The sequence below is a fragment of the Podarcis liolepis genome, assembly GCF_965112155.1.
Source record: "Podarcis liolepis genome assembly, chromosome: 10".
In the NCBI taxonomy this organism is placed as follows: Eukaryota; Metazoa; Chordata; class Lepidosauria; order Squamata; family Lacertidae; genus Podarcis; species Podarcis liolepis.
This window is the reverse complement of record NC_139562.1, coordinates 3,801,846-3,821,152: the sequence shown is the minus strand read 5'-3', so window position 1 is coordinate 3,821,152 and position 19,307 is coordinate 3,801,846. Positions and strand designations below refer to the sequence as shown.

At 47.5% G+C, this 19,307-nt stretch overlaps 2 protein-coding genes across 5 annotated transcripts; both read right to left on the bottom strand.

Moving 5' to 3' along the window:
- On the bottom strand, nt 1–7,492 carry LOC310686875 (uncharacterized protein). Of its 3 annotated transcripts, XM_083461334.1 has the most exons (4): nt 7,307–7,492; nt 4,567–4,702; nt 2,895–3,222; nt 1–2,813 (listed from the first exon to the last, which is right to left on the bottom strand). In XM_083461334.1, exons 3-4 carry the CDS (start codon nt 3,093–3,095, stop codon nt 1,365–1,367), a joined length of 1,650 nt encoding a protein of 549 aa, XP_083317460.1. In that variant the 5' UTR covers nt 3,096–3,222; nt 4,567–4,702; nt 7,307–7,492; the 3' UTR covers nt 1–1,364. The 3 variants fall into 3 exon arrangements, with proteins under 3 accessions (XP_083317460.1, XP_083317458.1, XP_083317459.1); XM_083461332.1 differs by having other exon boundaries at nt 1–3,222; XM_083461333.1 differs by lacking the exon at nt 4,567–4,702 and having other exon boundaries at nt 1–3,222.
- A 4,395-nt stretch (nt 7,493–11,887) lies between these two features.
- Nucleotides 11,888–18,740, bottom strand: LOC310686921 (uncharacterized protein). Of its 2 annotated transcripts, XM_083461459.1 has the most exons (3): nt 18,568–18,740; nt 17,396–17,531; nt 11,888–15,254 (listed from the first exon to the last, which is right to left on the bottom strand). In XM_083461459.1, the coding sequence occupies exon 3, from the start codon at nt 15,125–15,127 to the stop codon at nt 13,829–13,831; it is 1,299 nt and encodes a 432-aa protein (XP_083317585.1). In that variant the 5' UTR covers nt 15,128–15,254; nt 17,396–17,531; nt 18,568–18,740; the 3' UTR covers nt 11,888–13,828. The 2 variants fall into 2 exon arrangements, with proteins under 2 accessions (XP_083317585.1, XP_083317586.1); XM_083461460.1 differs by lacking the exon at nt 17,396–17,531.
- Between the last annotated feature and the right edge of the window lie 567 nt (nt 18,741–19,307).

Here is a 19,307-nt window from a genome sequence, read left to right as displayed (position 1 = left end):
TTTTTCAGTAATAGTTTACTGAGCTTTCAAAGCATACAGTTCTCACTGGGACCCCAGTGAGGCACAAAACTTAGCTCCTGAGAGCAAATCCAGTTTCAGCAGTAAAAAAAAATACAGCATGCAGGATATCAAAGTCAGGCACACACACCGGCAGAAGGGAGCAAGTGGGGAAAGAGGCTGGAAGGACACAGGGCAATGGAGGTGTGTCTTTCACTTCCTGCCACCTGGGAGGGAAGTCAGGAACTCGGCATCTGCAGGGACTTCACGAAGAAAAGCTTTCTGCCGCTGCTTCCAGGCACATCCCAGAAACACACACTGTGCTTCACAGTGTATTGCCACATCAGCTGTTCTTCAAAGGTTATCGAGATGTGGTCTAGAAACCAGTATTGGACCAGATATCAATATATCGCCCAGTCCTAATCCTCACTCACCACCAGCAAACCAGATTCATCCTCTCTATCAAAAGGTACTTTACCTCTTAGATTATACTCGCATTGTTTGAGATTGCATTCAATATTTCATTGCTGTTCAGTTTTACGTATAAACACAAGAACTTCAAATACACGTTGTGTGTTTAAGCCTGATTTCCTGCTGAGTTCATTGCTGTGAAGAAAGAGTGGACACTGAAAGGAAAATGTCCCGCACTCCATACATCTAAATGGGTTCTTCCATGGGAAAGTCCCAGGATGTTCCTCAAGCACTCCATTGTAAATAAAGCACTTTTTGCAATCTCTTCATTTAAACTGCTTTTCAAACCCCAGAATGAGCAGGTTGCCCCATGGGGTTCATGAGTGAAGATGGGCCCACCAGGAGACTTCCCTGGTACCTGCAGCCCCATATTCCCCCTCTTGAACTTAGGCTTTGGGGGGAAATCTCCCATTGAATTTCAGTATTTCAAGTTTTCTTCAGAACACACGGGGGCAGGGATGAGGTTCTGTTGTTGAAGAAGAGTTTGGAGATCAAGTAGTGGTGGGGTGGCAGAGTTTGGTGCAAAAACCATCTTGTGTGCTTGAGCACAGCAACTCCAGGGCATGAGGTAAGTAGCAGCAGGGTAGGGGCCACGTGTAGAGCAAATGCGACACTGAGGTCAAAAAGACACACACAGGCAGCAGGACTTCTTCAGTAATAGTTTACTGAGCTTTCAAAGGCTACAGTTATGACTGGGACCCCAGTGAGGCAAAAAATTAGCTCCTGAGAACAAATCATTCAAATGGTTTCTCCCCTGTGTGAGTCAGTTGATGCACGCTGAGGTGTCCACTCTGACTGAATTTCCTTCCGCACTCCATGCAATTAAATGGTTTTTCCCTTGTGTGAGTCCGTTGATGTTTTCTAAGGGTTCCATTATCACGAAAGCTCTTTCCGCACTACATACATTCATATGGTTTCTCCCCCGTGTGAGTCCGTTGATGTATTCTAAGGCTTCCTTTGAAACTGAAGCTCTTTCCGCACTCCATACATTCATATGATTTCTCCCCTGTGTGAGTCCGTTGATGTATATTGAAGTTTCCACTCTTACTGAAGCTCTTTCCACAATGCATACATTTATATGGTTTCTCCCCTGTGTGAGTCCGTTGATGTATTCTAAGGCTTCCATTCAAACTGAAGCTCTTTCCGCACTCATTGCATTTAAATGGTTTTCCCCCTGTTTGAGTCAGTTGATGTCTTCTAAGTTTCCCATTATCACTAAATCTCTTTCCACACTCATTGCATTTAAATGGTTTTTCCCCTGTGTGAGTCAGTTGATGCATATTTAGGTGTCCACTCTGACTGAATTCCCTTCCGCACTCCATGCATTTAAATGGTTTTTCCCCTGTGTGAGTCCGTTGATGTTTTCTAAGGGTTCCATTATCACTAAAGCTCTTTCCACACTCCATACATTCATATGGTTTCTCCCCTGTGTGAGTCCGTTGATGTTTTCTAAGGCTTCCATTCAAACTGAAGCTCTTTCCGCACTCCATACATTCATATGGTTTCTCCCCTGTGTGAGTCCGTTGATGTGTTCTAAGGCTTCCATTATCACGAAAGCTCTTTCCACACTCCATACATTCATATGGTTTCTCCCCTGTGTGAGTCCGTTGATGTCGTCTAAGGATTGCATTTAAACTGAAGCTCTTTCCGCACTCCATACATTCATATGGTTTCTCCCCTGTGTGAGTCTCTTGATGACCTCTAAGGGTTGCATTATCATGAAAGGTCTTTCCACACTCCATACATTTAAATGGTTTCTCCCCTGTGTGAGTCTGTTGATGTCTTCTAAGGTTTCCAATGAAACGGAAGCTCTTTCCACACTCAATGCATTTAAATGGTTTTTCCCCTGTGTGAGTCCGTTGATGTCGTCTAAGGTTTGCATTGAAACTGAAGCTCTTTCCACACTCCATACATTCATATGGTTTCTCCCCTGTGTGAGTCCGTTGATGTGTTCTAAGGCTTCCATTATCACGAAAGCTCTTTCCACACTCCATACATTCATATGGTTTCTCCCCTGTGTGAGTCCGTTGATGTCGTCTAAGGATTGCATTTAAACTGAAGCTCTTTCCGCACTCCATACATTCATATGGTTTCTCCCCTGTGTGAGTCTCTTGATGTCCTCTAAGGGTTGCATTATCATGAAAGGTCTTTCCACACTCCATACATTTACATGGTTTCTCGCCTGTGTGAGTCTGTTGATGTCTTCTAAGGTTTCCAATGAAACGAAAGCTCTTTCCGCACTCCATACATTTATATGGTTTCTCCCCTGTGTGAGTCAGTAGATGCATATTTAGGCTTCCACTCCGACTGAATTCCCTTCCGCACTCCATACATTTAAATGGTTTCTCCCCTGTGTGAGTCCATTGATGAGAGCTAAGTACATCACTCCGACTGAAGCTCTTTCCACAATCCAGACATTTAAATGCTTTTTCCCCTGTGTGCGTCCGTTGATGTATATTGAGGTTTCCACTCTGACTGAAGTTCTTCCCGCACTCCTTGCATTTGAATCCTTTCTTGCCCATGTGAGTCGGCTGTTGTGTTCTATCAGTGAAAGTCTTTCCACACTCCATACCTTTAAATGGTTTCGCCACTTTTGGGGTTTGTTGATGTGAGCTATGTGTGCTCATTCAATGAAACACGTTCCTCATTTCACACATTTCAATGTCTATATCTAATGAAACCAAAGGTGCCCTTTCCCCTGGAAGTCTGTCTCTCTTCTCCATGACCCTCCTCAGTGTGGGAGGAAAGGAAATCCTGTTTGGGTTTCAAGGAAGAGAAGAAAGGAAAAGAGAGCATATCAGATGCAATTAGCACCACCTCATATTTCAACATGTCCTATATTTCCCCTGCATCCTACCCAGCTTCCAAATTTTTAGGAAATGAAGATGCAATGATGTCAAATGATAGTAATGCATCAGCAACCTTTCGTTATCCTCAATCATCATTAATAAAGCAGCATTATCTTGGAAAACAGCCTTTTCACATCAATTGTTTTCTCACTGGAAATGCAGCTACTCTCTCTCCATGAAAAGGCCCTCTCTTTCTCTGGTTCATCGTTCCTTTGGACATTTCCCATCATCGGCATCATAATCCTCCATCCACCCCTGTTTCCACCTCTAGATCTTCATGAATCACCTGCACAGTCCCAATGGCCTCAGGAAGTCCATGTGGACCATTATATGAGACCCAGGTCTACATCTTTTCCAGGGACTGTGGTCTGGATCAGTCAGAGAATTAGTGACAAGGCTTGGTGCTTGGGGTCAGCTGAATGGGTGCTCAGGGAAGCTCCTGTTCTTGGAGATGGACCTCTGTCTACATGCCTTGCATTGCATGGAGAGAGCAGGAGAAGCAGAAAGAGAGCAGCTGGTAAATGTGAAACACCCCTACCCCATTGCTCCTCATAATAATGATGTGCTGCCTGATCTCGAGCCCCTCTTCTGACACAGGACTACCCTAATCTGGCACTGACAAAGCTGGATATTCAAGGCAAAGGGATAACTCTACTTAGTGGAAACTTCATCCTTTAATATGTAGTACAGATTCATTAACAACCTGAAGTTGTGTTATTTCTTGAGATATGAATTTATTCCTGATCTGAGCGTTTTTTCCTACTCTCCTAACTATATGTCAGTCTAGGAGATCGTTATGAAGGAGCAAGTTCTGCAACCTAGAGCCCTAAACAGCCTCGGCCCTGTAGACTTGAAGGAGTGTCTCCACGCCCATCCTTCACTCTGAACACTGAGGTCCTCCTCTGAGGGTCTTCTGCTGGTACCCTCCCTTCAGAGGTCAAGGAAATGAACAACTATCTGACATTTAGAAGATAGTTGAAGGGAGACCTGTATTAGGAGCTTTTTAATGTTGGATGTTTTACTGTCTTTTATGTGTACTGGAAACCCAACCAGATGGGCAGGGTATAAATACTACAATCATTTGTATTATCTTGTGATTTTTTAGTAGTTATTTTGGAATTCGTAGTGCAATATCAGGTCACGAAATGTTTTGGGTGGAGAAAATCACAGGGTTGCCATAAACAATAATCCCACCCACAAACTCTCATTCACATACAGTCTGTAAATTTGGGAAGGTCACACAGCTCACCTGTGCTAATACTGGTAGTCTTTGGCCTCCATAGGCACACCATGCCTGTAGAGCCTCCAGCCACAAGCACTGTCTATCATGAAAATGGGTCCTTTGACTGGGAAGTATCTCAGCTTGTCAGTCACCCTGACATTGCCTATAAAAAGTAAGAGGAACAGAAATGCCTTTGAGGCGCACCTTCTATATCAATCCTGAGATCAATTAAATAGGTTCTGCACCCCTGTTTCTGTTGTTGTTTTTTAAAGAATTTTTATTAGAGTTTCAACAAGTTTTTATCATAACCAAACAAAACAACACAATAACAAAAATGTAAAACATAGAAAACAAAAAAAAAATCATACCAGTTCAAATCTTAATTTCTTGTAACTTATTTTCCCGACTTCCTCACACCTCCCCTTTCTGTATTCCAATTTCTGATTTATTTTCAGCAAATCCCTCCCTTACTTTTAGCCTAATTTTAATATTGCTTATTTTCTTTAAATTAACCATTACCTCAGCTAACCACTTATTTTCTAATCCAGCGTCATTTTCACATTCATTAATTTTGCTATGTTTCTTTACTTATTTCTCATAAAACATTTTTACATATTCCTTTCAGCTATGTCACCAATGCCACACTATCTTTATATCCTGCATCGCTTTAACATTCTTTTGGAAGCCGCCCAGAGTGGCTGGGGAAACCCAGCCAGATGGGCGGGGTATAAATAATAAATTATTATTATTATTATTATTATTATTATTATTATTATTCAAATATTTTGCAATGTTTTTGCAGATAGTCTTTAAATTTCTTCCAATCCTCTTCCGTTTGTTCTTCTCCCGTGTCTCGGATTCTGCCAGTCATTTCTGCCAATTCCATGTAGTCTATCAATTGCACCTGCCATTCTTCCAGGGTGGGCAAATCTTGTGTCTTCCAGTACTTTGCGATAAGTATTCTTGCTGCTGTTGTTGCATACATAAAGAAAATTCTATCCTTCTTTAGCACCATCTGGCCGACAATGCCCAAGAGGAAGGCCTCTGGTTTCTTAAGGAAGGTATAGTTAAATACCTTTTTCAGTTCATTATAGATCATTTCCCAGAAAGCCTTAACCTTTGGGCACTTCCACCAGAGGTGAAAGAATGTTCCCTCAGTTTCCTTACATTTCCAACATTTATTATCAGGCAAATGATATACTTTTGCAAGCTTGACTGGTGTCATGTACCACCTGTAAATCATTTTCATAATATTTTCTTTTAAGGCATTACATGCCGTAAATTTAACACCAGTGGTCCATAACCGTTCCCAGTCAGCAAACATAATGTTATGACCAATGTCTTGTGCCCACTTAATCATAGCTGATTTGACCGTTTCATCCTGAGTGTTCCACTTTAACAGCAAGTTGTACATTCTTGAAAGTACCTTAGTTTTAGGTTCTAACAATTCCGTTTCTAATTTCGAATTTTCCACCTGAAAACCTATTTTTTTATCCATATTAAAAACCTCTCTAATTTGGTAATAATGTAACCAATCTCGCACTTTATCTTTTAGTTTCTCAAAACTCTGCAATCTCCATGTGTCTCCGTTTTGTTCTAGTATCTCCCAATATTTCGACCATTTGGCCTCCATATTGAGTCTTTTCCGAGCCTTAGCTTCCATAGGTGACAACCACCCTGGGGTCTTATTTTCCAATAAATCTTTGTATCTTGTCCAGACATTAAATGCTGCTTTCCTGACAATATGGTTCTGAAATGTTTTGTGAGCTCTAACCTTGTCGTACCACAAATATGCATGCCACCCAAACGCATTCTTAAACCTGTTTCTGATGACAAGTGTACATTTTCCTCATCCTCAATAAACCATGCAGTGGAAAAGACACTTGAAGATGGAAGCCTGAGAGAGAGGGAAAGGTTTCTGGCTGCTTCCTGGGTGGGATTGCGGAAACAAAGAGCCACTTCTGAGAAGGCCTCTCCCCTCCCCTCCTCTCTTCCTCTTTCCTCTCCTCTCCAGGGTGAACAGTCCTTGGACTTGGCAGATTCGCTGTGTCTGGACAGGGCAGGAGCTTATGGGGTGGGAAGAGGATGGAGCTTGCAGGAAGGAAGGGGTGGGGGAACTGGAGCCCCCACTTTCCAGGGATCCCTCTTTGGTTGCCTTGAAGGGGGGGTCGATTCTTGGGTGGGAGGGAGAAGCCAAGGCGGCCCCTCCGGAGATTCCTCGTGGGCGCACGATGGAGACATCTCCCCAAAGAGTGGTCTTCCTCACCCCCCCCCCCGCCACTGCTTCGCTTCCTTGCCCCGGGGATGCTCCCCTCCCTCCTCCCCCCACTCTAGGCCCCCTCCCTCTCTCCCGGAGTCTCCCCTGCACCAAGAGGCCCCCTTGGCGCGGCTCACCCCTCGCCATGCGCGACCCATCTCTCCATCCGGAGGGGCCCCCCAAGACGAGGTGGGGAGGGACAGGGGGGTCTCTATCTAGGCGTCTCTCCCGCCCGTTAACCCTTTCATGGTCGGCCTCTCTCTGCGCGGAGCGCACAGGGCCCCAGGGATGCCTGCGCGGGGGAAACGGAGCCAGGGAGTCCTCGTGGGACCCCGTGGGTGGGCGCCCCATGTCCTCCCCTGCCGAGGAAAGCCCCCTTCGCAGCACACGTTCAGGGATCCAGGCCCTGCCGGGGGGGGGCACGGAAGGCGCTTTGGGGAGCTGGCGCGGAGTCCCTCTCTGGCTCCTTCTCTCCCCTCTCCCCCCCCCCCCCCGCCGCGACCCCTTTACCTCTTTGTCCTCGATCCCGATTCTCATTTCCTTTCCACCAACATCGATGTTTTGTTTGGGGGGGGTCCCCTGCCGCCCCTCCTCCCCTTTCCGAAAGGGCGCGCCCCTAGAGCTATGGCGCTGAGCGGCAATCCGGCGTAGAAGCTCCACTTCCGGGAGAAGCAGCAGTTTGGGAGGAGGCTCACCCCCCCCCCTTATTCCCGGAACAGAAGCCGGAGTGGAGGAGGAGGAGGAGCCGAGGAGGAGGAGGATCCTGATACTTCCAAAGGAGAAGCCCAGGACAACCTTGCAGCTAGAGGGATGTCTGAATACTATTATGCTTCTTAGGGGAAGAGGGTAGTTAAAAATGTGTGGGAAGCTGGGGCTGTTGACAGGGGTGGGTGACGGGTCCATGTTTCTGAATGCCAAAGACTCCTACTTTGTGACAAATCTGTGATGCATCAAAGATGCTGTGGAAAAATGTATTGTGGGAAATGGGGAGAGGTCTTTAAAATCCATGCAAACCATCTGTTTGAACCTTGTTGCAACAAATAAAGATCAGGTCAACTGACCGCCCTTTGCTTCTTTAACTTGGCTGGATTCTCCTTCTTTTGCTGACCGGAGGGACCCCCGGGGAGTGGCACCCTGACGAGCTGGGCAGCGGAGTGAATCCGCACCCCGGGATATTTTCCTTCTCAACTCTGTCCCACCTGAGCCTCACCCCCTTACCTAAAAGCCAGACACAACACAATGTGACAGGATTGTGACTCCTGCCCTCAGCAAACAAAATAGGACCACCTCCCCCCCCCCCCAGAGCAAAGCAACCCCGGGATGCTGAGGTCCCCCAATCCTTGAAATGAAAAGGGGAGGGGCTCGGGACACCTTCAGGGAGCAGGCGGGGAGGGGGCTGTCCAGGCCCCAGAAGCTCCTTCTCGCTGGTTCCTCCCCATCGCCCTCCTGCTGCCTGCCTCCCCTCCGCTTCTACTGGTCCTTTGCAAGTGCGGGGAAGCTCTAGTCCCTCCGCCCCCCCAAGTTCGTTTAAGAGCCCCACATTGCACGGGGCAGGCTCACCTGCAGTGAAACAAAACGCAGCTGCCCTGGCAGACTGGAGCCAGGCTGGGGCACACCGTGGGGACCCCAGAAACGTGTCCCTAGAAGAAATGCGCCTCCTTCCTTCTCTGGTGTTCAAGTGCTGCCGGTGGGCTTCCCAGAAGAGGCCCCTGGGAGGACAGGGGCCCCTTGGGCCTGATCCTGCAGGGCTCACCTGACGTTCTGGTGCAAGTGAACCCTCCTTTGTCCTTCAGGGAGAACAGGGTTTCCCAAATTTGGGTCTCCAGCTGTTTTTGGACTACAGCTCCCATCACCCCTAGCTAGCAGGACCAGTGGTCAGGGATGATGGGAATTGTAGTCAAGCCCTCCAGGTGGCTCTGGCAAGTGAGCCCAGCTGCATGTGACTAGGGTGGGGGAAATTCCTTCCTGGTGTTACGGAAATTACAGGGGAGGGGGTTACCATCTGACATTATCCCCTGGGACGAGGAACCCCAAACCCCTCTCCACTCAGTCGCAAAAGATTCACATATCTTATCAATACAGGAAAACACGGTCTCTGCATTTTAAGAATGGGATTTACGGACTTCGTGTTTTATGAATGGGATTTATGAATAACTGAAGCCCAACAATCAAGAGCGCTATGTTTTGACAGCTAGCCAATGTTTAATCCGTAGACGGCTGAAACTGCCTCCAAACCAGCCTTTCAGCTCAGCCTTTGTACAATTGTCTCAGCGCCCTCCTGCTGCTCAGACTATGGGCAAAGTATATTAAATGTAGCCATTTTGGTTTCGATTGCCTAAAGTTGCTAGAATGTTACAAAGATTGTGTCTGAATGTATCCTTTCAGCTTGACAGCTCTGGGAATGATAACTAAATTTGTAAATTCATATAAAATCCATACTTTAACCGATTCTTCCCATTCCAACGCCGTTTTAACTCTTAAGAAAAAGTAAATTTAGGCTTCACCCTCCTCCATAACCCTGGAAGCGCATAGCCACGTAGGCAGTGAGAACAGGGCCTCCTGCCAAAATCCCCTGAGCGTGAGAGAACCTACACTTCGCCCCACCCTGGGAGTAACCAAGGGGCGACAATAGACTTCCACAGAGGCAGTTGACCAAGCCAGGTTCTGAAAGCCCATCTCAGGAGAAGCCCTGAGGGCAAGGATGTAATTTGATTCTGAACTGATTTTAGAATGTGTCAGGGGTTCAGGGACAGAGGCACAGGGGAGGGAGGAGACGGAGAGCGATGGGGAAGAATCCCAGGACAGCGAGGAAGAGGATGACAATGACTCGAGGGATTCCATGAGTCTTTCAAGTGAATCGGAGGATTCCCAGAAGGGGGCGCCTGTGGTCAGGCCAAGGGGAGTCACAGGGGGGACTCGTCAGGAGCAGGGGGCCAGCAGGGGATCCCAAAGTGGGAGCTGGGAGTCAGGACCGGCTTCCCCGCCAGAGTGCAGTGAAGGGGGTGGAGATTCCAGTGTGACAGGGGAAACAGCTCCGGCAGCAGAGAAGGGGGGAAGGTCGGAGCAAGCCATCCTCCTGGAAGGGGAGGGGAGTAGTGAAGGGAGTAGTATAACTGTCAAGAGGAAGGTTAGAGGTTGGGGACGCGCGCCAAGTTCAAATGTGGAGGCGCACGGAAGAACAGGGAGCCCGGAGGAGGAGCCAGGTCCCAAAGCCCGCAGGAGGGGGGGGAGAGCTGTCTGGGGATTCCGCATCAGGGGAGTCCAGGAAGGGCGAAACCCCGGGGGGCAGGAAGACCCTGCGGAAAAGGAAAGAAAGGAAGAGGTGGAGCAGCACAAGCCTCTTAAACTGGTGCAGGGGAGGGACTGACTCAGAGGGGACTTCAGCGGTCTAAGCGTAACAGACGTGGGGCTGCGCGCCTCGGCTGTGGAGCGGATAATGAACTGCAATAAACATCTCTGTATATAAACTGGACTTGGCGTTGGTCTCTTGTGAGCTGGGACCTGAGGCAGCCCTGACAGAATGTATTTCAATTAATGGATTGTGATTTTATGTAAACTATATTACTTTTACTGTTGTTAGCCGCTCTGAGCCCGGCTTTGGCTGGGGAGGGTGGGATATAAATATATTTTATTTTATTTTCTTATTATAATTACAGTGGTCCCTCAGGTTACAGACGCTTCAGGTTACAGACTCCGCTGACCCAGAAATAGTACCTCGGGGTAAGAACTATGCTTCAGGATGAGAAGAGAAATAGTGTGGCGGTGGCACGGCAGCAGCAGGAGACCCCATTAGCTAAAGTGGTACCTCAGGTTAAGAACAGTTTCAGGTTAAGAACAGACCTCCGGAATGAATTAATTACTTAACCCGAGGTACTACTGTATTGTGTCGATAGTTTTCTTGTTCTTTGGGTGATGGGTACTGGAGAGGTGTCCAGAGATGTATCTGATAGAGGGACCAGCTGTTGCACTTGTGTAACCCTTTGATACCCCTCCCTATTTGTGACATACTAGTGAAGATGCTACTCGAAAAGTATTCTGGGTGAAGGGGGGAAGTTTTAAAAGTCGATGTAAATTGTCCAGGGTTGCTCAAACAAAGAGAGATGCAAGGAGCTCCAAAGGGACCTCTCCAAATGGGGTGAATGGGCAGACAATACAGTTCATTGTCAATGAGATTAAAGTGATGCATGTTGGGACAAAAAAACCTACACCCATTAATATCATGTACAGGTTCATGGGTCTGAACTGGATTTCCCCGTGTGCTCTAGGAGACCAGGGGAGAGGGGAGGTGATCGCAGCAGGAGGGGGAGTCTCCCTGGATGCTTCAGCAGCCGGCCTCCTCTGGGTCTTCTGGCCCCCCCCCTCCCTCTGAGCCTGAACTGCTTTCTGTCCCAGACTCTTCCTGCTCACCAAACCCTGTTTCCTCCTCAGCTTGCAACACCTCCCCTCCCCCTCTGCTCCCTTTTCTCCCTCTAGCTGCTCATCGCCATCCCACCACCAGTCCCCAGGATCTGAGCCTTCTTCCCTTGTGGGTACCCCAGACTGGTGCCTCCCGCCCCCTGCACCCCTCCAGTCCATGACAGCAACAGCAACAACAAGAGTAAAATCAGTAGGATAGCAATATGCACTGTGTTCCTCTGGCAGGAAGACTCCCTAGCAGCATGATTGACTAATAACTTCTGGGACTAGGGAAAAATATTATCCTCCCCAAAGCCCAGAATAAGCAGTAGCTCTGGGTTTCCCCTAAGTGGTTCATGAGTGAAGATGGGCCTGTCAGGAGACTTTCCTGGTACCTGCAACCCATCCTTCCCCCTCTTCCAGTTAGGTTGGGGGGGTGAATCTCCCATTAAATTTTAAGTTTTCTTCAGAAGGTGCAGGGGCAGGGATGAAGTTCTGTTGAATAAGTAATGTTTGGAGATCATGCGGTGGTGGGGGTGACAGAGTACGTGGCAAAAACCAGTCTGTCACACAAACACCCATCTTGAATGCTTGAGTACAGCAACTCCAAGGCCTGAGCCAAGTATCGGCGGGGTAGGGGACACGTGTAGAGCAATTCCCACACTGAGGTCAAAAACACACACAGAAGCAGCAGGACTTTTTCAGTAATAGTTTACTGAGCTTTCAAAGCATACAGTTCTCACTGGGTCCCCAGTGAGGCACAAAACTTAGCTCCTGAGAGCAAATCCAGTTTCAGCAGTAAAAAAAAATACAGCATGCAGGATATCAAAGTCAGGCACACACACCGGCAGAAGGGAGCAAGTGGGGAAAGAGGCTGGAAGGACACAGGGCAATGGAGGTGTGTCTTTCACTTCCTGCCACCTGGGAGGGAAGTCAGGAACTCGGCATCTGCAGGGGCTTCACGAAGCAAAGCTTTCTGCCGGCTGCTTCCAGGCAAACATGCGACACAAAAACACACGCTGTGTTCTGTGTCGTATTGCCGTATCAGTTGTTTTTTTGTTTTGCTTTTTCCAAAAAAAATATTATTCATTTTATAACACAAATAAAGAACACAAACAGAAATACAAACAAATTATTGTCATATCCTTATTTTCCTAATCATTAAGTGGGCTTCCCCAAGTCCCACCTATCTGATTTTCATTTTACTTCATCTTTAGCAGTTTACATATATCATCGTTTCTAACCATCTTCTTTTAAAATCACTCTTAAAATCACTTCACATTTTATCACTTACAAATAATACTATTTTAAGATACACTATCTTCTACTTCTAAGCCTGCAGCCTATATCCACTTCCAAAGCTATTCTAACATTTAAATATTAACATATTTTTTCAAATATTCCTTAAACTTCTTCCAATTCTTTCAATACTTCTTTCAATACTTTCATCAGTTCATTATAAATACTTTCCCAGAAGTCTTTTTCCTTGGGGCACGTCCACCACATGTGGTAAAAGGTTCCTTCTTTTTCTTTACATTTCCAGCATTTATTATCATGAGTATGATACATTTTGCTAACCTCACTGGTGTTAAATACCATCTATACATCATTTTCATCCATTTTTCTCTTAATACATTACAAGCTGTAAATTTGATTCCTTTTTCCACAATTTCTCCCAATCCACCATCATGATATTGTGCCCCACATGCCTGGCCCATTCAATCGTTACAGATTTCACTTGTACATCTTTTGTACGCCATTCCAGCAATAAATTATACATCTTAGATAGGTTTTTCGGTTTTATATCTAATAATTCCGTTTCCAGTTTGGATTTCCTTCTTTGAAAACCAAATTTCTTATCCATTTTAAACACTTCATTTATCTGGATTTACTGGAACCTATCATCTAATTTATCTTTCAACGGATCACAAGGTCCCCTACTTCCATCAGAATAGCATTATACTTCAACCACGTATCTTTCATATTCAACCTTTTATGGGTCTTAGCTTCCAATGGTGAGCCAAATCACTTCTTTTTAAAGGGTTCTCGCAATGCGTCAGGGAATGGTCTGAAGCTGAGTATGTAGGAATGCATTCTCAGGCAGATCAGCTTTCCTGGGAGCTGGAGGGGGGGAATTGACCCTCCTCTTTTCCAGTGGTCTCAGAAGCAGGGAGTGACACTGATACAGAGCAGATTAGACAAGAGTTACCTAGCTGAGAGATAAGGACAAGAGAAACAGACTCAGCTGGCCCTGAAGCAGGAATACAGATTTCTTCGGAGATCATTGCTGGGAAGAAGAGTGGACTCTGAGAGGAACATGTCCCAAATTCCATACATCTAAATGGGTTCTCCCTTGTGACAGTCCCTAGATGTTTCTTAAACATTCCATTATAATTAAATCACTTTCTGTAATCTTTCCATTTAAACTGCTTCTCCTCATGTCTGTTGATGGTTTGTAGGGTTTTAACTCTTAAAGTTCAACCTGTGCATGAGTCTGTTGATTTAGAACTTCCACAAGTACTGGACCTCCACCTCTATCTAACTTCCTGACATTTATATGGTTTGTCTCTTATGTGAGTTTGTTAATGTAAATCAAGGATTCTACTCTGACTGAAGCTCCTTCCAGAGGCTAAACATTTAACTGGCTTCTCTGATGTGGGTCTGCTGATGTTTTCTAAGATTTCCACTATGGCTGAAGCTTTGTCTGCACTCCATGCATTTAAATGGTTTCTCCCCTGTGTGAGTCCGCTGGTGTAATCTAAGGTCTCCATTCTGACTGAAACTCTTTCTGCACTCCATACATTCATATGGTTTCTCCCCTGTGTGAGTCCGTTGATGTATTCTAAGCTTTCCAGTTTCACAAAAGCTCTTTCCACACTCCATACATTTATACGGTTTCTCCCCTGTGTGAGTCTGTAGATGAATATTGAGGTGTCCACTGTGACTGAAGCTCTTTCCGCACTCCATACATTTATATGGTTTTTCACCCGTGTGAGTCCGTTGATGTCTTCTAAGGTTTCCAGTTTCACAAAAGCACTTTCCACACTCCATACATTTAAATGGTTTCTCCCCTGTGTGAGTCCGTTGATGTCTTCTAAGTTCTGCATTGAAACCGAAGCTTTTTCCATACTCAATACATTTAAATGGTTTCTCCCCTGTGTGAGTCCGTTGATGTCTACTAAGGGTTCCATTTTCACTAAAGCTCTTTCCACACTCCATACATTTAAATGGTTTCTCCCCTGTGTGAGTCCGTTGATGTCTTCTAAGGGTTCCATTTTCACTAAAGCTCTTTCCACACTCCATACATTTAAATGGTTTCTCCCCTGTGTGTGTCCGTTGATGTGTTCTAAGGTTTCCAATATAATGGAAGCTCTTTCCACACTCCATACATTTAAATGGTTTCTCCCCTGTGTGAGTCTGTTGATGTCTTCTAAGGTGTGCATTATCACTAAAGCTCTTTCCGCACTCCATACATTTAAATGGTTTCTCCCCTGTGTGAGTCTGTTGATGTTTTCTACAGTTTCCACTATGACTAAAGCTCTTTCCACACTCCATGCATTTAAATGGTTTCTCCCCTGTGTGAGTCTGGTGATGTAAATTGAGGTGTCCACTCTGACTAAAGCTCTTTCCGCACTCCATACATTTAAATGGTTTCTCCCCTGTGTGAGTCCGTTGATGAGAGCTAAGTACATCACTCCGACTGAAGCTCTTTCCACAATCCAGACATTTAAATGCTTTTCCCCCTGTGTGAGTCCGTTGATGTATATTGAGGTTTCCACTCTGACTGAAGTTCTTCCCGCACTCCTTGCATTTGAATCCTTTCTTGCCCATGTGAGTCGGCAGATGTGTTCTATCAGTGAAAGTCTTTCCACACTCCATACCTTTAAATGGTTTCGCCACTTTTGGGGTTTGTTGATGTGAGCTATGTGTGCTCATTCACTGAAACATGTTCCAGATTTCACACATTTCAATGTCTATATCTAATGAAACCAAAGGTGCCCTTTCCCCTGGAAGTCTGTCTCTCTTCTCCATGACCCTCCTCAGCGTGGGAGGAAAGGAAATCCTGTTTGGGTTTCAATGAAGAGAAGAAAGGAAAAGAGAGCATATCAGATGCAATTAGCACCACCTCATATTTCAACATGTCCTATATTTCCCCTGCATCCTACCCAGGTTCCAAATTTTTAGGAAATGAAGATGCAATGATGTCAAATGATAGTAATGCATCAGCAACCTTTCGTTATCCTCAATCATCATTAATAAAGCAGCATTATCTTGGAAAACAGCCTTTTCACATCAATTGTTTTCTCACTGGAAATGCAGCTACTCTCTCTCCATGAAAAGGCCCTCTCCTTCTCTGGTTCATCGTTCCTTTGGACATTTCCCATCATCGGCATCATAATCCTCCATCCACCCCTGTTTCCACCTCTAGATCTTCATGAATCACCTGCACAGTCCCAATGGCCTCAGGAAGTCCATGTGGACCATTATATGAGACCCAGGTCTACATCTTTTCCAGGGACTGTGGTCTGGATCAGTCAGAGAATTAGTGACAAGGCTTGGTGCTTGGGGTCAGCTGAATGGGTGCTCAGGGAAGCTCCTGTTCTTGGAGATGGACCTCTGTCTACATGCCTTGCATTGCATGGAGAGAGCAGGAGAAGCAGAGAGAAAGGAGCTGGCAAATGGGAAACACCCCCCCCCCATTGTTCCTTATAATAATGATGTGCTGCCTGATCTCTTGCTCCGTCTTCTGACACAGGACTATCCTAATCTGGCACTGAAAAGCTGGATATTAAAGGCAAATGGATAACTCTACTTAGTGGAAACTTCATCCTTTAATATGTAGTACAGATTCATTAACAACCTGAAGTTGTGTTATTTCTTGAGATATGAATTTATTCCTGATCTGAGCGTTTTTTCCTACTCTCCTAACTATATGTCAGTCTAGGAGATCGTTATGAAGGAGCAAGTTCTGCAACCTAGAGCCCTAAACAGACTCGGCCCTGTAGACCTGAAGGAGTGTCTCCACCCCCATCCTTCACTCTGAACACTGAGGTCCTCCTCTGAGGGTCTTCTGCTGGTACCCTGCCTTCAGAGGTCAAGGAAATGAACAACTACCTGACATTTAGAAGATAGTTGAAGGGAGACCTGTATTAGGAGCTGTCAGAGCTGCTTGAAGATCCTAGCTCACAGAGGATCACGCTAGCCAGCGGTCATTAAGTAAAAGTCTTTATTGAATTACAGTTTCCATTCTCACGCTGCTGCGCGCAACTCTACGCCTAGTAGCTAGGTCGGCGAAGCTCCGTCTGAGTCTCCGCCCTGTGTGCACCAACTTAATATCCTAGCCTTGCTCCACCTTTTCCTCCTGACTGTCCTCCTCTGGGTCCCTCTACCCCCCGGGGCTTCTTCCTTCCGGGATTCTTCTGACGCTGACCCAGACCCTCCTGCCTCCTTGCGCCGGGCTTTAGGACCTGGCTCTCTTTCGGGGCTGCTTACTGCGCCGCCTTCCTCTGCATTTGAACTTGGCGCGCGCGCCCAACCTTCCACTTTCCTCTCAACCGTTTCTTCGCTCCCCGATGGAGGTGTGGCCATCCCCGACTCATGTCCTCCCTCCTGTGGAGGTGTGGCCACTCCTGACTCATGTCCTCCCTCCTGTGGTGAGCTGCCAGCGCTTCCCCCCTGGCTCCCTTCCTCTTCCCTGCTTCCTGGCGGTGACGCTGGTCCCGATTTCCAGCTGCTCCCCCCTGAGTCCTCTCTGGCTCTGTCTTCCTGGGGTGCCCCCCTAGACTCCCCCCTTGCCCTCGCCACTGGTGCTCCTTTCTGTGAATCCTCTGATTCACTGGAAAGACTAGGAGATCTCGGGTCGTCGTCGTCACTCATCTTTTCTTCTGCCTCCTCCCCTTCGCTCTCTGTTTCCTCCCTTGCCCGTGCTTCTGCTCCTAAACCCCTGACAGGAGCTTTTTAATGTTTGATGTTTTATTGTCTTTTATGTGTACTTGAAACCCAACCAGATGGGCAGGGTATAAATACTACAATCATTTGTATTATCTTGTGATTTTTTTAAATTTATTTTGAAATTTGTAGTGTAATATCAGGTCATGAAATGTTTTGGGTGGAGAAAATCACAGGGTTGCTGTAAACAATAATCCCACCCACACACTCTCATTCACATACAGTCTGTAAATTTGGGAAGGTCACACAGCTCACCTGTGCTAATACTGGCAGTCTTTGGCCTACATAGGCACACCCTGTCTGTAGAGCCTCCAGCCACAAGCACTGTCTACCATGAAAATGGGTCCTTTGACTGGGAAGTATCTCAGCTTGTCGGTCACTCTGACATTGCCTATAAAAAGTAAGAGGAACAGAAATGCCTTTGAGGTGCACCTTCTATATCAATCCTGAGATCAATTAAATAGGTTCTGCACCCCTGTTTCTGATGACAGGTGTACATTATTCTCATCCTCAATAAACCAGGCAGTGGAAAAGACACTTGAAGATGGAAGCCTGAGAGAGAGGAAAAGGTTTCTGGCTGCTTCCTGGGTGGGATTGCAGAAACAAAGAGCTGCTTCTGAGAAGGCCTCTCCCCTCCCCTCCCCTCCCCTCCCCTCTTCCTCTTTCCTCTCCTCTCCAGGGTGAACAATGGTTGGACTGGGCAGAATCGCTGTGTCTGGACAGGGCAGGAGCTTATGGGGTGGGAAGAGGATGGAGGTTGCAAGAAGGAAGGGGTGGGGGGACAGGACCCCCCACTTTCCAGGGATCCCTCTTTGGTTGCCTTGAAGGGGGGGGGTCGATTCTTGGGTGGGAGGGAGAAGCCAAGGTGGCCCCTCTGGAGATTCCTCGTGGGCGCACAATGGAGACGTCTCCCTACAGACTGGTCTCCTCCCCCCCCCCGCCAATGCTGCGCTTCCTTGCCCCCGGGAAGCTCCCCTCCCTCCTCCCCCCGGCTCCCCCCACCCTTGGCCCCCTCCCTCTCTCCCGGAGTCTCCCCTGCACCCAGAGGCCCCCTTGGCGCGGCTCACCCCTCACCATGCGCGACCCATCTCTCCATCCGAAGGGTCCCCCAAGACGAGGTGGGGAGGGACAGGGGGGTCTCTATCTAGGCGTCTCTCGCGCCCGTTAACCCTTTCATGGTATGCCTCTCTCCGCGCGGAGCGCACAGGGCTCCAGGGATGCCTGCGCGGGGGAAACGGGGCCGGGGAGTCCTCGTGGGACCCCGTGGGTGGGCGCCCCATGTCCACCCCTGCCCCCTTCGCAGCGCACGTTCAGGGATCCAGGCCCTGCCGGGGGGGCCACGGAAGGCGCTTTGGGGAGCTGGCGCGGAGTCCCTCTCTGGGTCCTTCTCTCCCCTCTCCCCCCCCCCCCCGCCGCGACCCCTTTACCTCTTTGTCCTCGCTCCCGATTCTCATTTCCTTTCCTCCAACATCGATGTTTTGTTGGGGGGGGTCCCCTGCCGCCCCTCCTCCCCTTTCCGAAAGGGCGCGCCCCTAGAGCTATGGCGCTGAGCGGCAATCCGGCGTCGAAGCTCTACTTCCGGGAGAAGCAGGCAATTTGGGAGGAGGCTCACCCCCCCCCTTATTCCCGGAACAGAAGCCGGATTGGAGGAGGAGGAGGAGGATCCTGATACTTCCAAAGGAGAAGCCCAGGAAAGCCTTGCAGCTGGGGGGATCTGTCAATATGGTTCTTATTGGAAGAGGTTCTTATTGGAAGAGGGTAGTTAAAAATGTGTGGGAAACTGGGGTTGTTGACAGGGGTGGGTGGCGGGTCCATGTTTCTGAATGTCAGAGACTCCTACTTTGTGACAAATCTGTCATGCATCAAAGAAAATGTAATGGGAAATGGGGAGAGGTCTTAAAAATCCATGCAACCATCTTCTCAGGGGTTCCTACTCTTGGTGTGTTTGAACCTTGTTGCAACAAATAAATCTCAGGTCAACTGACCACTGTTTGCTTCTTTAACTTGGCTGGATTCTCCTTCTTTTGCTGACCAGAGGGACCCCCGGGGAGTGGCACCCTGAGGAGCTGGGCAGCGGAGTAAATCCGCACCCCGGGATATTTTCCTTCTCAACTCTTTCCCACCTGAGCCTCACCCCCTTACCTAAAAGCCAGACACAGCACAATGT

Coding starts and splice junctions, on each gene's coding strand:
- LOC310686875 (XM_083461332.1), bottom strand. CDS start 3,095: ATGAGCACACATAGCTCACATCAACAAACCCCAAAAGTGGCGAAACCA.
- LOC310686921 (XM_083461459.1), bottom strand. CDS start 15,127: ATGAGCACACATAGCTCACATCAACAAACCCCAAAAGTGGCGAAACCA.